This window comes from Chiroxiphia lanceolata, chromosome 1 (genome assembly GCF_009829145.1).
Source record: "Chiroxiphia lanceolata isolate bChiLan1 chromosome 1, bChiLan1.pri, whole genome shotgun sequence".
Lineage (NCBI taxonomy): Eukaryota > Metazoa > Chordata > Aves > Passeriformes > Pipridae > Chiroxiphia > Chiroxiphia lanceolata.
The window spans coordinates 81,610,114-81,626,038 of record NC_045637.1 but is presented as its reverse complement, the minus strand read 5'-3'; the positions used below and the strand labels follow the sequence as shown (position 1 = coordinate 81,626,038).

Here is a 15,925-nt window from a genome sequence, read left to right as displayed (position 1 = left end):
TTTTCTGGTTAACAGATCTGTAGAAGCCCTACTTGTTATTCTTTGCATCCCTTGCCAAGATCAGTTTCAGCTTCGTCTTGAACTTCCACACCCCATCCCTGCACAACTGTATTTCATCATTATCCTGTTCCCAGGTTACCTGTCCTTGTTTCTACTGCATGTACATTTGCTTCTTTCCCCTTAGTTTGACCAGCTGTTCCCTACTCAGTCATGCTGGTCACTTGCCTTCCTTGCTTGTTTCTTGCTCCTGGGAATTGCTAGGTCTTGTGCTCTATGGAATATTTCCATAAAGATCTACCAGCTCTGTTCCACTCCCTTGTCCCTGAGGGCAGCCTTTCATAGGATCCCACTGACTATCTTCCTGAAGAGCTGAAAATATACTTTGCTAAAGTTCAGGGGTCTAACTTTACTCCTTACCTGACCTACATCCCTCAGGACTGCAAACTCTGCCAAGACACGATCACTGCAGCCCAGGCTGCCTTTGATTTTTATGTACCTAATTAGCTCACTTTCCTTGGTGCAAACAGAACCCATAACACACCCCTTCTGGTAGGCTTGTCTATTATCTGGCTCAAAAAGTTATCCTTCATGCATTCGAGGAGTCTTCTGGATTGCCTACAGTTTACCATGCTAATTTCCCAGTAGATGTTGGGGTGGTTGAAGTCCTCATGAAGAGCAAAAACCTGTGAGTGCAAAGGCTCCTGTAGCTGGAGCGAGCAGACTTCATCAGTAGGCTCCCTCAATCAGGTAGCCTCCAATAGACGTGAGACACAAGGTTCCCTTGTTGCCTTGGTCTCTGATTCCTACCCACAGGCTTTCAACCTGCTCATGGCTGTTCTTCTGAAACAGCTTTTCACACTCAATCCACTTCTTTACATAGGGGACAATACCTCCCCCTCTACTTCTTCCTCTGTCTCTTCTGTGCCGTCTGTAGCCATCAATAGTTGCACTCTAATAATGGAATTTATCCCACCAAGTTTCAGTAATAGCAACTAGGTTCTAGCAGCATGGTGGTTTTGAGCTCCTCCTATTTCTCATCCATGCTGCCTGCACTGCTCTAAAGGAACCTCATCTGGGCTGTCAAGCACGTTGCCTTCCTAGAGGGACACCACTGAATTCCTTTGAGATGTTTCACTGGTGTTTCCCTCTTGGCTTCTGTTTACCTCCAGAGTCCATGTCTCATCTCTGTAGGAGTGCAAGTGTGCTCCAGTGTAGCTGGCACACTTCTGAGTCACCCTTGCTAGTACCTTGTCCCTTTAATCTTTGCATCTGATCCCACAGCTTGCTCGGGGCAAGCCTGATATCTGTGAAGGTAAAGAGGAAACTTAAGTAAATAAATCATGTTTATAAAATTTGGGAAATTTCTGATAAGTCATCAGAAATACCATCTTTTCTTTGAAGTTTATGCAGAATGTATTAATGTCACACTTGAAAAAATTGAGAGACACCGAAAATTCAGAAAAGTGTGGAACATAAGATTTAACAAGATTCAATGTAGTGCTTCTGAAGAATTCAAATCATTTACAAATTTAAGATTTACAGAACATTTTAATATTGCAGATAAGATCTCAAGCTAGAGACAAAAGAAATGGCTCTCTTTTTCTCCTTTTGGTCTCTCTGCTCCCAGGTGTTCTGTCTTATGCCTTTTCCACTGTCTCTGTGAACTCAAAAGAAGAAAGTTTAAGCAGCTAAATCATCATAAAAGTGGGTTGTTCAAGGTCAGTGTTCCTTTTCTGCTACTCTTGTTCCCTGGTTCAGATCACATGAGGTTAAATGCCAGAACTGGTGCTAGGGAAGTGGCAAGAGTGTGCAATGTATAGCAGGTAAAAGCAGGAGAGACTCTTTCATCCAGCAGTATCGAACTTCAGCTAAAGGATCACTTGACATATCTATTTTTCTTCGGCTCCAAATCCCTCTAATCTTTTTTTTTTTTTTGGAAGGGGAGTGGAAGGAAGTTTGGTTTCTTATTAAAACACCACAATTCTTGGACAACACATTGGGAAAACCAGAATCATTTACTCACCCATTGTGAGTAACAACTCACCTATGGTGCTATAAGAAATTGAGGTTTTGTAGAAGCGCTGTCAGCAAGTAAAAGTAGCTAGTGTTTGCTGTTAACATAGAAAAGCATAAATAATTTTCATATGTCTGTCCTGTGAGAACTGAGCCACTGTCAACTCATTGTCAGTGTGTGACCTACTGTGAGCGTCCTTAGACCTCCACCTGCTGACCCTTCCTTATGTTCTGGTCTAAAGTATTTCTCATAGGAAGAAATAAGATGACAGCAGTTCAAATGCAGCAATTAGTAAGCAGGATGGGTGACTTTTAAAGCACTATATGGGACTTCAGAATTTGTCAGCTGGTTAATCTAAACTTTGGAGATGCATCTTTAAGCTGACCACAAACTCTCAAATTCCCACCAATTAGTAGAAGACTAGAAAAATTCTACTTCATAAATATGTCTTATTGTGTTCAGCTGCTACAGCAATGGACATTGCAGTGCCTTGGAGTGACAGTTTCCTTGCCAAGCGGAATTTTCAGGCCTGGGTTATGTTAAATATGCCTCCCCTTTATATCACTCTGAAATGATTCAGTACAATACTGTTTGCCTGGCTACTTTATTGCAACAAATTTATAATTTTTCATTATCTGTGTACATTGAAAACAAAACAAAATGGGAAAAAAAACCCCAAAACCACATACACCAAAAAAACTCCCAGCAACAAAATAACCAAAGACCTGCACCTCTCTAAATTAGAGCCTGGAATTAGCATTAAAATTCCTGTCCCATACTTACACTAAACATTTTTTGATGTATCAATTTTTCTTAATTTTATTTCATTAGATTTTCAGCTATAACACTATAATCTCTGAACAGAAGCATAGAGGACCTGTATTCTTTACATCAGCAGTTTTGCTCATACTACAGTGCAATACAATGGGATACATTTTGCATCATTAGAGATGCTGTCCCTCTGATACAATGATATTGTCCCTCTGATAAGGTCCTTCCATCTTTCATGGCTTCACATCTGAAAACTAAAAATCTCACTGGCATTCTGAAACTATTAAGGAATAGCCATGTTGCTTCAGCCAGTATGTATACCTCTTAATATGAACATACACATTTTTACACATCCTTTGATATAAACATGTTACAATTCACAACCATGTGCAACCTGTTTTCAGAGCCACAGTAAATAGAGTTTCTATGCATGATACCAGTTTACAGATAGCTAATTTATTCCCTTGTGAGCTTTTGCAGCTACCAGCCACCAAATAGTTTTCCTTGTTTTGAGAAAAAGTATACAAGTTGCAGTGAGCCCCTTCTCACATTTATGGGACCATATTGAAACCTGCAGCAATTGAACAGCTCGTACTAAGGACTGGTACTAATTAACAGCACTGATATTAGGAACACTTGTGTCTTTATCAGAAGGAACATGTCAAATAGAGGCATACATATGTTATATCCTTCTTTAAAACTAAAATATGGTAGATATTAAATTAAACAGGTTAGTAGTGGAGAGGAGTTAATCTGTTGTCTAAGGACAGATTTTTGCCTTAAAAGTGCTAATGTTAATGCCACGATTTATATTACGTTGATGCACCGGGTTCTTTCCTGACACCATGTAATTAAGTCCTTTGTGCAGTTTTGGCTGTTTGAAAAAATTCTTGCTTTTCATTTAAATGATTTTTGAGAATGGATTTCTCAATGCTGGTTCTGTAGTTGGCTGGGAAGGCTGTTCACACAGATTTAGGTCAAGAATTGTAATTAACTAGATATAAGGTAAACCTGTTTGAGAATTGTTTATTTATAGCCATAAAAGATATTTACAAACTACACTGAGAAATATAATTTTTTTTTTATTATTTTTTGTTAAATAATTTTGTTAAAACACATCTGGGATGCTCACTTAGTATAATCTACTGAACACAGAATATTTTCAGTTGTTTATAAAAGGAAAAACAACTTTCTGAATGCTCGAATATACATTTTAGTTGCTAACATTATGTAACTAAGTGTAAAATTTCAGAGATTTACTTTTGTATTTTCTTTTTAATCCTACTAACACATATAGGCATCTATTTTAAAAGTAAAACACAAAGCTAGGGTTGTTTCTGTGGTTTTGATTTGGTTTGATTTGGTTTGCTTTTGCATACCAGATAAAACATATTTTTTCTAATACAATATAAATTAATGTAATTAACCATTAAACACAGAGTAAAATGTACAGAAAGATGCTTTGACATAATTTTCAATCTTCCAAAACCATAGTAGTCTTATCAAACGGATCAATCTGTAACAAAACAAAGGTCCAGACTCAACTCTTTGTTTATCCTGTACACCTCTTTTTGTGAGGTATCCCCCTCCAACCTAATCCTTAATTTTAGTAGAGTCACTGAAAAATTAAACCTTTATCTCATGTGAATCTTAATTATTAGAACCACTTCTATTACAAATGATTTAACTGCAGCATACCAGCAGCCTAAGAGTAGGAAGATCAGAAAAGGAACATTACCTGTCCCCAAGAAGTCAACTATTTACCTTAACAGATATGATAAAATAATTCTTTACAGAAACAGAAGGACTATGAAATCTCTGCTCATAATGGATACAGTATTAATAAATAAGTAAATTTATCACTTAAAATGTGCTTATATGTATATATACAAAAAGATATGTGTATATATATGTTACATAAATATGACATTTTTAAACTTAAATTGTTAAAGAAAGTATGAGAATTTATTACAATTTTTAGCAACGTAGATGATGAATTATAGAAATGACAGTTACTGCATTTGTGGTTTCTTAGTCCAATTAATAATTAGTTTTAATTCTATTATACAACAGTATTTTTCTTTTTGCCAACCATATAGTCATTTTGGAAATTTTCTGTACTATACACACCCTTCACAGAGTCAAGAAAATAAAGGGAAAAAAAGCCTTATCCTGGATTAGCCTGTCTAAGTCCTGCCTATTTGAAAACTACTTTGTATTATTCCCACTGATACTCATCTGTTACTAAGTATGTGGAACAAGATGGGTTACTGCATTTCTCTTGGAAATCACTGTATTTTTCTCAATATCTTGCAAAATGCACATCTGCAAGTTTTCACAATGCAAGCAATCCTGATGTTCACATTTATTTTATTATCTGCTATCTCACCAAGTGCCTGAGAATAGTTTCCAGAATAGCTTTTTCCTACAACCTCATAGATGTGTGACACTGTGAAATTAAGATCAAATGTGTTTAAGATCTGTACAAGTATTAGTTTTATTCCTTATAGAAGTCGTTCGTATTTTCATATTTAAAATATATTGCTCACACTTAATTGACACAAATGAAAACGCCCCATCAAACCAGAACAAAACAACTTAATGTCCTCTGAAGTATGTACACATGCATGAATATCTTGCGTTTAACTGTCAATAAACCCCAGATTCTCATCAAAGCTTCTTGTCAGAAAGCCAGCTTAATAACAGTTATTTCATTCTGCTCCAAGGCAAATGATAAATAACCTGTGATAAATAAGGCTATGTACACAGTATACTGGAGATGTAAACAAAAAATTGAAAGGTTTATTTCCTCATAAAGTCAAAATATGTGACAGTTGCAAAAAAAACCAACCAAACAACACCTAAAGGAGAGACACCTCTTTAGCACACAGAGGTGGTTAAGAGAGAGGAAAGGAAAAAAAATAATCTTATATTTCATGGTCTAGAAGACTAATACTTACTGACTTCATGACTACAATTTTAAAAGACACCTTGACTATTGGGAACATGTGTCTACCTGAGGAAGATAAACAAACTGTTTAAATGTATATGTCAAATTAATTTTCACTGAGATCTAATCAACTCAGTGTCTAAACCTTTTGAAATTGGCTCAGGTATTTTTAAGAGTATTTCCCAACCAAGTAATTTGTAATCAACACCTTTAATTTTTCTCAACCAGAAGTTTTCAAATCTATATGTCCAAATGAAATTGTCCTCATGATGTGCATCATTTACTGTGACCGTAATCCTGCAGTTAATAGCCAACACACTTGTAATTGATTTACCAACATTGTGAAAAGTCTTTAGCAGAACACTTCTGCCTGTGAATCATTTGACAGATTATTCTCAAGACCTTTAAACACTTTTGAAGATAAATAAAAGGTCTAGAAATAATAATAGAAGAGTCCCATGAGTGACCTTAGTTAATATTCTATCTCTATACATGTACCTACACCCACACATATATATAAATACATCTGTATTTACCTATGCAAGCCCTAGAAGTGTTTTGCTTTTGTCTAAAAATGGTACTTTAATTGATGTAATTTTAAAAAGCAAACGATGGAAATAACCCTGAAATTTGCTTCCTTTTCTTTGCTTTAGACTCCATGTCTCTTCAAAATTATAGGTCTTTATTGTTGTTTTCATAGATGCCATCACAGTATCTAAACATGACAGAAGCAAGAGATGACCCCAAGTAAAATAAATATAGGACCAGCCTATAATGTTAAAAATAATTATTTACATTCTCATGGTCATAATAGAGATTCACATGTGATTCTAAAATGCATCTGTTTGCAGAACTGGCAAAAGGTAGAAGCTCCCTAGAGGTTTCTATTAATTCACATTACAGACAAATTTTGAAGACGTAAATGAGAGTAAGCTTCTAGTTCCCTTTCAAAAATAGAAATCCAAAGCTAATAAGTAAATGCAGAAGCTGAGCTTAGAAAAGGACAAAATGAAAAATAAGTACAAAAAGTTAACTTGTTCCTTCTCAAAAAAAAAAATAATTCATTAACTTCTATGTGTTGCATTGCAAAATAAATAACAGTATAGGAATGTATTCTTTTAAGCTTGCTTTTTTTTTTTTTTTTTTAAGTGAGAACTTTACAAATTGTATGGAGGACCACAAGTAACTTCTTTCGAGAAAAGGGCAAAGCAGAAAGTGTCTTAAAGTTGTGCTACATGAACAAAGGGAGCTAATAATAAATAATATTCCTATGATTAATTAACTATTTTCTAAATTAAAAATTATAAATAGAACTAAAGCCTTCTCTGGAAGTGTTGGCTAGGAATAGAGATTTTTAACCAACAGATAATCATGCTGCAACCTTTATGAACTACTACTTTGTCTAATGTGATCAACAGGGATAAGTTTTTCCCATGTTAATCATAAAAGCAGCTGAAAGTTTTTTCTCTCTGTTGGAGTATTCCAGAAATTAAGATGGGGCAAAGGATGAAAAATATTAGCTCTCATCTTATAAAAGGAAGCAAGTAGTGGAGTTGTGATTGACCTGTCATGGAGAACAGTTGTCAGGTCCCACAGCTGGCCCATTTCCACATACTCTGTAAAAGCATTGTGGTCAGATTAGGAGTAACCAAGGTAATTAAGTGCCATATTATAGAATTACTTGTTGCTCCTTCAACATGTTGATTTCATTAGACACTGTTTCTAGTTGGAACAACCCTACCATATGCATAGCAGCTTCAGGCCCAGAAACATGCTACTGGTGACGTTCATCATTATTTTGAATAGAAATTTTGAGGATTATTCAGTGATTATTTTAATTTTAGGGTTTAGTTATTTTTTAAACATGGACTGTAGACATTTGTTCTGCTTAAAAGAAGTGTGTTTTCTAATTGTAAGTATGTACACAATATTGAACAAAATGAAGAGGACTTCTAACATGTAGTTCGTTTATTATGGATGGTAGATCACTTTATACTGTACCTCTTTATTCACTAGAAAATGCAATGTGAAAGCTAATCTACATTAACACTTAAAAGAGTCTGACTACTCTTTTCTCTGTTTCATCTCTGACATTTGATTGCAGCAGTATTACAGTTTCAGGAAAGAGTAAAAGACTTTATGGTGAGAAGGAGGAAAAGGAGCTTCACAAAAGAATAAACTTAGAGTTGTTCATTCACCAATCCTTCAAATTATTCCTAATTTTTTTTACTGTTTCCCACTTGTTAGTGCATATATAATGCTTTTCATATTCTCATGCAGGGTATTTGATACACTTCACAGTTACAATTACTGCCAAAAGAAACCTAAGTTACTGTATCAAGGTATTGAACAGCAGGAGGATGAGGGCTAGAGGCTTTGTTCAGTTTTAGCAGTTCTTTTCTAGTTCAAATTTTGACATTATGTTACAGTAGTATACGTATTGTATTCACTGGAAAATGTAGCATTTCAGGCAGATTATAGACAGGTCAGATTATAGTTTAGTCACATTGTACCTAATGAGAATATCATTAGCAGGTAGTTACTTTAATGCAAATTTTGATGACATAGTTTAAAATGGGACTTCTTTGTCATCGAAAAGGAAACATCAAACAAAACCCAAAACCTTCAAAATGCAGCACACACAAAAAACTATAACATTGTTTCCCCATAATGTTTACAAAATAAATGAGACTGTTTCTGAAGTAAAACTGCATAGAAATAGCATCTTGTATTTCTGAAATGGGTGGTAAGGTCCGTCTGCTTTTAATGCTTGTCTTTCTTACATCTCTCACAATTTACTTTTGGTCAAATTAGCAGGGGTTGCAGTGACTGTTTACGTACACCACAGCGGTGCAAAGTTTGTGATTCCTGCATGGGCGATCAGTGGACATTGAAATTCAAGGCACAGAACCCATTTGCAGTAGCTGGCATATCAGCTGACTTCTCAATCAGACATTTTCTGAGACAATATACACAAAAATAAGACATGTTTTCAAGTGAACCTAAGTTTCACCTCATATCTATGCAGTAGACTAGTAAAAACAAAAATTAATTATTTATTACATGTCCTTTTTATGTCAACTTTTTGCATCAGCTCTTTTTTTTTCCTCCTTTTTTAGATATTTCTTCTCAATATATATGGTTGAACTACATTCTAAGTTACTTTTTAATTTCCCATTGTTGTGTTATTGCTTTTATTGAATCTGGTTCCTCAGGTTCTTTATTTGTTCTCAGTTGGCTTCATTTTTTTTAATCAGTAAAGGCCATTTACTCCTCTTCTAGCGTTAGATCATTTATCTACTTACCTGCTGACACTTGCTCCTTTTCTGCTTTTACTCTTTCCTTTCCTTTGCTCTATGAAATCTTTCATGTTACCAACCTCCTGTCCTTTTCTGCATCGAAGGAAGAGTAGTCTAGTGAAAGCTCCACTAAATTGTGGTCATGCACAAAAGAGCAAAGTTCACTTTGCAGTGAAGTTGAAATTCCTTCAGCTTCCTAGGTAGATTTGTTTTACAATCAAAATATGAGAGTTGTAGCTCAACCTTATTTAGCCCTGCCTTTTGTATACAAAGTAGTCAGAAGTGAAGTCATCCAACCGATGTGGAAATGAGATCCTTGATGGTGAGTCCAATGTTTCTGGGCTTGGGTGGTGCCATCTAGCTCCTATTGCATAATGTGTCCAGTTCATTGCCTAAGCACAGCCTACTATCTGGAGAGAACAATCTACTCACAAAGAAAAAGGTAGTTTAACATCGCTCAGTTTCTGTTGCTCACTTAAAATTTTAGTTATTTCTTCAGCAGGGGCACCTCCATAGTATACCTGCATAATCATTGGAGCCTTATTGTCTGAGCAAACTACCTGTCCACTCATTTTCTTTAGGCTTCTAGCCATACAAAATTCCTTATTCCAGAGGTTTTCCAGAGCCCATCCAAATTTTTTTGCTTATAAAAGTAATCCTCTTCTAAAATTTTCCCTCTGTAAATAAACTTGACGAACAGCAGATTGTCATTGTGCTTGAAAACAGGAAGCAAGCACAAGAGTTTCTCCTTTAGGGAGATAGAGTCCTTCCTGCCTCTTCACTTGCCCCAGCTGGTCTTCTATTTCTGAAAATGAAACAGACTTTCTGCACATGCACAGACAAAACTTCTCTGTAAAAACCAGAACTTTTAAATAATTGCCAATTTTGACAGAAGTTGACTTGAAAAAAAGAATAGAAATGAAGCTGTCTCATAATACTTCAGTGTTTTCAGATTTTTTTATTTCCAAATTATTTTTGAATGCTTTATATTAGAAGGCCAAAGTCTAAGCCTTTTTATTTTTCCTTAAAATGAAAATTTTTAATTGTTCTGAAATCCTACTTTTATAAAAATGTCAGAATCAAAATGCATTTTGAAGTTATAGCACTGCCTTTTATAAAAAAATTGACATGGTTCTGAATGATATTTAAATCACTGTCATTTTTTGATCCAATATTCATGGTGGAATCTTGAAACATACATTACTAACAACATAATCTGCTCATTTTCTTCACCCAAGATTGAGAATACTGTTCAAAATGAAGGTTACAGAACAAGTTATCAGTAAAAATAGCATTTTCCAATAGAGGCATATATATTCTTCTGATTGGCAGAATTCATGTCAACCAAAGGAGTCAAGTAGGATCACGAGTTGCATGCTGAACAGCATGACTTTATATGAAAATGTAGCAAAACATTTTCCTCTCATCTAGTGGAAGACCTCTTTTGCACTACAGCAATACTCTTCAGGCTATTTACTTCAGTGTTGCAATGCACTCTGGTGTCATGCTGGAAGACCTAGTTATACCAGTGGGACTCTTTCAAACACAGCACAAAGGATAGAAAGTATTTTAAACATAATTTATAAAAACATTCTCATTTCAAATGTTGCGGGTTTTTTCAAATTTATGTCTCACTCCTCATAAGTTCTAGTAGCCTGTGTTAGCGACATTCAGTTCTGACATTTGAATTATATTGTCCTAGATATGGAGTGATGCTCTCTCTAGCTCATTTTTCCTTTTTGGACTCTACATTCTGACATGAGCATACATTAATACATATGAACACACAAGCACACGCGCACCAACACTACTTTCACAGATTTAGCATAGATTTACCTTCTCTCAGGTTAGCTTCACAATTATCTTTCTGTATTTTTCTGCCCTTACATTGGGACCCCATACATCACAGATATGTTATCAAAGTGCTTGAGCTTCCAGACTCAAAGCAAAGAAAAAAAGGGGGGGAAATGCTGATGCTATAGCACTCATGAAGCTTGGTAAATCCAACACATACAGCAAACTCCTATTTCTTGCCTACTGTGTGCAGATAGAGAATCTTTGAGAGACAAAGCCACTAAAATGATCAATAAGCTGTGTTAAAGAAGTATCGAGAATTTGTCGAAACAAATAAGAAAGAAAAAGAAAAAAACAAAAAAGAAAAAGAAAAAGAAAAAACAAAAAAAAAAGAAAGAAAAAGAAAAAGAAAAAGAAAGAAAAAGAAAAAGAAAAAGAAAAAGAAAAAGAAAAAGAAAAAGAAAAAGAAAAAGAAAAAGAAAAAGAAAAAGAAAAAGAAAAAGAAAAAGAAAAAGAAAAAGAAAAAGAAAAAGAAAAAGAAAAAGAAAAAGAAAAAGAAAAAGAAAAAGAAAAAGAAAAAGAAAAAGAGAAAAAGAAAAAGACACACCTCTTGAGAACTCTGAGATTTATTTATCATCCTGAGATAGAATAGGCTGGCTGGTTTGGGTTGGGTTGAAGTGGACTCTGTTTTGCAGAGGAGTGGTGTTATCACTGCTTAGACTGCTACTGTAGTCATTCTCACATTTTCTTGGTGATCTTTCGCACCAATTTGCTCCTGTGACATATTTGATCTTGACTGGCTGCCAGAAGCCCACCCAGCTATCTCCTTCTGCTGAAAAAAACAACAGGGAGAGAAAAGAAAATCGAAAAGCTCATGGGTTGAAATACAGACTGAGTGATTGCTTATCAATTACCATCATGTCCAAAACAGGTTTCACTTGGGAAAATCAATTTAATTTATTGCTCATTAAAAATAGTTGGATGGTAAGAAAAAAGATAAACACTAAAACACCTTCCTTCACATCCAGTTCTTCCCAGGCTCCAATTCCTCCCTTCATTCCTGCTGTATTCATCAATACAGGTGCTAAGAGGCTGCTCGTGAAGTAATCTAGACTATAAATGAACAAATGAATAAATAGATAATTCTATGGGTACCATTCAAATGGGGTATAGAAAAGACATACTTTAATTAAAAAGTTCTAAACTGTTTTTGCCTCATTACCAATGATTTCATAGTTAGTGTTGAGTTCCATTATTTCACCACCTTTTTTTCACTTCCATTTCAACCCCAAAAAACTGAGAGAAGTTTCCTTCCTCATGAAAAAACCTTTCACAGGTATTACCCATCTTTTGTGCGTATCCTCCTTTACGACACAGCAGACTGTGTCAGAGAAGAAAGTTAACTGCAGGCTGACACTGAATTTTCTGAGGATATACTTTTGTTAATTATTTTTCACAGTTTTATGGTTAGTTTCCTAGAAAGAATGAGCTTTGTAACACTATTTATTCACCATCCCAAAAGTTTCTGTAGGGTTACATCTTCTATACTCTCCTGAGCAACCATAATTATATGGCACTTGAGCCTCAGGAAAGAAAGATAGACATTCCAATGAGACAAAGACAGAAATTTCCCAAAGACTGCCCTGAGCTCTGTAATATACCTGTCTTAAAAACAAAAACCAAACCAAACAAACAAAAAAACCCTCAAAGAAACAAAAAAACAACAAAAAAAACCCTCAAAAGAAATTCAAAGATTCAGCGACTTTTTTCATCAAAGCAGTACACTAGGAAAAGAAAGAAAGAACATTAATATGCATTCATTTGTTATAACCATACTCAAACTTCTGTGTCAGTCTCATGACAGTGTCTAGATCAGGAGGCCACACCAATAACTTTTCTTGATGAAGGTATTTTGGTTGGTTTTCTTTTTCGTTTATTTTGGAGGGGCAAGATGGGAGGGTGGGATGGACATATATACATACATTTCTCTTGATTCGTAACTTCTAGATACCATAATGGCAGACAGTATAAGCATTTGAGTCTACTGATTACCTTTATGGGGTTTTTTAGGCTAGTAAGGGATATTGACTCTCCCTGTTAGTCTTGAGGAGGCATGGGATTTAACTTACTTGCTTTTCTGAAAATAGATAAGACTAATGGAACTTTACCATTCTCAAAAAGCTGTCTTCATTTTTTGTCCAGATGAGCAGTTCTGCTGAACAGTTAGTGATAAAAATGTCCTTAAATATTAATTTCTTTGGGATTATCTTTGCAGCTAAGCTTGGCACACAGATGACCTCCAACTGTTTAACCAGGCAAAAAAGTAATCCAGATAGCTGATGGCAAAAATCCTCTTTAGAGTTTGATGACTTGTGACAGATCATTTTTACATCTTTGTTCTGCTGGTTTGTTGCAAAGAAAGAAGTATTCCTCCCTTCTTGACATGCTTTTCAGATAACCTGAAATAGTGGAAATTGTTGCTGTTATATAGGTAAAATTATTCGTAAAGCTGTATTATGTACTATGAAAAAAATAGTTGCATCTAACAGGATTTCATATTAATATGAAATCTGTTTTGATTACTTTGGATTTCTATTTTTCCCCATCCCTTGTATATTCTGAAAAGCAAGAGTAGAGATGATTCATTTCAATTCCAATAGTCCCAGGTAAATGAGCATCTTCTAAATTTATAGTCAAGTTGCAAGTTATCTGGGTAAATTTCAATCTAGAGAGGATGAAGATCTAAAAAAAAGGAATAGGGAATGATGTTCACTTAAATGAACAGTGCTCAACAGACCTTTTTCTTTCAAGGAAAGTGAGATACATAAAAAATACCTAGCCAAAAACAGGGTAAAGAGCTTCTACTCAGTCAGCCTTCTTCTCCTGGTAAGGAGTGAAGGACCTTTACACTTCTAGCTATTGGACTGCCTGCATTTATCTAGACATTTGTCAGCTCAAAATTTTGTTAGCAAAATGCATTCTGACATCTTGAAAAGTACTAAGAAATAAAAGCTTGTGAAGAACAGCTTTGTCCTTTTATATATCTTATAAAAAAGTCTTTATAGACTTTCATTTGCTTTTAATCCATAAACTATGCCAAATGTATTGACTCACAGTGCTCTTGATCCCATATAGCCTATAGTGTCTTCATTATGATCACAGGACATGGGTAAGCTATTGTCACACAAAATAATTGAATGCTGAAAAAAATTAGTTATCATTTACTGACATTTATTTGCTGAATAGATGGATAACTTTGACAAAGAAAGAAAAAAAGAAAGAAAGAAACAAACCCCACACTCAATTTCTCATTGCAAAACCAAGCTATTTTTTAAGAGCATCTTAAAAATCAGTTAGGATGAGACAAAATTTTACATTCAGTCTGATTTCAGATATTTGGAGTTTACCATCTAGGCAGAAAATGTGTATGGGAAAATTTGCTTTAGGTTTATTTATTGATTAAGGCAAACCTTTAAGTGAACAGTTTCAGCTGAGGTCATGTACCAGAGAACAATACTCAAATCTGTTTGATCACCAAAAAACCTAATGCTGTATTGGGTTTCAAAGATGTGTCAGTCCCTATGTGTTTACTCATGTTTAATTGAAGCATGAATCTTAAGTGATAATTATTTTAGATTTAGTCACAAGAAAGATGAGATTTGATTTTATTTTACCGTTTCTTGGGCAGAGTAACTTTGGATTTGTCCACTGGATACTTTGACTTCTTACTGAATTCAGTACTGTCACAATTGTATGTGGTTTACAAGAAGTAGATGCCTTCTTAAAATCTACTGATTCCTTGTTTGGTACCCATTTAGGTACATCTGTTATTCAGGTGACAGCCACAGATGCTGATGATGCCAACTATGGAAACAGTGCCAAAGTGGTGTACAGCATCCTCCAGGGACAACCATATTTCTCAGTGGATCCAGAAACAGGTTAGCAACTCGTTCAGTCTTACTTTTTGCAATAACTGAGACAGGATGCAGGGACCAAGACACTTTTTGCTTCCATTTCAATACTGGAACAGGTGTATGACATCATATGACTTGACACAAAGCTGATACCATTAAATGAAAACTGGAATCACAATAAAAGTACACCTTTTCTGTTAAAATGAAATTATTGAAGAAGAACTGTTTTAAATGGTATGAGTAAGATTTCCAGAAGATGACTGTTAATTGTAAAAGGTCAAAAAGAACTAACAAAATGAGTCACAAGCCTGTTTTACACCAATTTCTGGGAATTTCTTGTGTTTATCCTTAAGAAAAGGAAATAGCAGATGAACAAATTCACATTATAGGGTGAAAACCAAAGAAAAATCTCATAGGTAATTAATTATTTCTAAAAGTTTGGAATTGATTCCTGACCACTGACACTTTTTAACTGAAGATGCTTTATGAAACTGTATTCTAATTCCAACACTTATTAGAATGAAGCAAGAATGTGGTGGTTTGGAAAAAACCTTTCCCCACTGGGGCTGGTGATAGTCTGCCCCAGGGGTAGTGTTTTTAGTACTGGGCCAATTAAAAAACTTAGTGCCTCCTTGGAAGAGAAGAGGTTAATTTTAATTGTGTAGCTGGAAGAGAGGCAGTCATGAGTTGAGACGCCGCCATGAGTTGAGACGCCACGTGTTAAACAGCGGGCTGGGGAGGGGGTTTCCCCCGGTCCTAACCATTGGGGTCGGGGACTTCTTTCCTTCCCCGGCCCTAACTCAGTAGAACCTGGGACAGCTTTGTAACTGGGCCAGGATGCTGAGTTAAGACCGCGCCCCCCCTCCCACTGCCAGGGAGAGGTGGCGACGAGGTGCCCAATCGGCCAACCAGGGGGCTGCAACCAGTGGGCAGACACAGCACTGGAGCAGAGCCAGCGCGAGTCGAGAGGCGGCTGGAGCATGAATGTTGTAAAGCCCGAATGAAAGTCTTTTTCATTGTTATGCAGAAAATTGTATAAGAAAAAAAAAAAAAACAGACCACAAAAATTTAGAAAAATGTGTGAACTTCGGATATCTATAATTCAAAATTAGGGTTCAAAAAAGAAACATTCAACCACAGCCTCTCCTCCAGACGAGTCCTAAGGGACTCAAGACTCAGCAGG

At 35.6% G+C, this 15,925-nt stretch overlaps 1 protein-coding gene across 1 annotated transcript in view; it reads left to right on the top strand.

Annotated features, from left to right (window-relative positions):
* CDH9 (cadherin 9) overlaps positions 1 to 15,925 on the top strand; it is a 100,385-nt gene that overhangs the window by 60,234 nt on the left and 24,226 nt on the right. Inside the window, exon 4 of the mRNA XM_032691127.1 lies at positions 14,647 to 14,766. Within this exon, the coding sequence (XP_032547018.1) occupies positions 14,647 to 14,766 (120 nt within the window). The remainder of the gene's footprint in view (positions 1 to 14,646; positions 14,767 to 15,925) is intronic.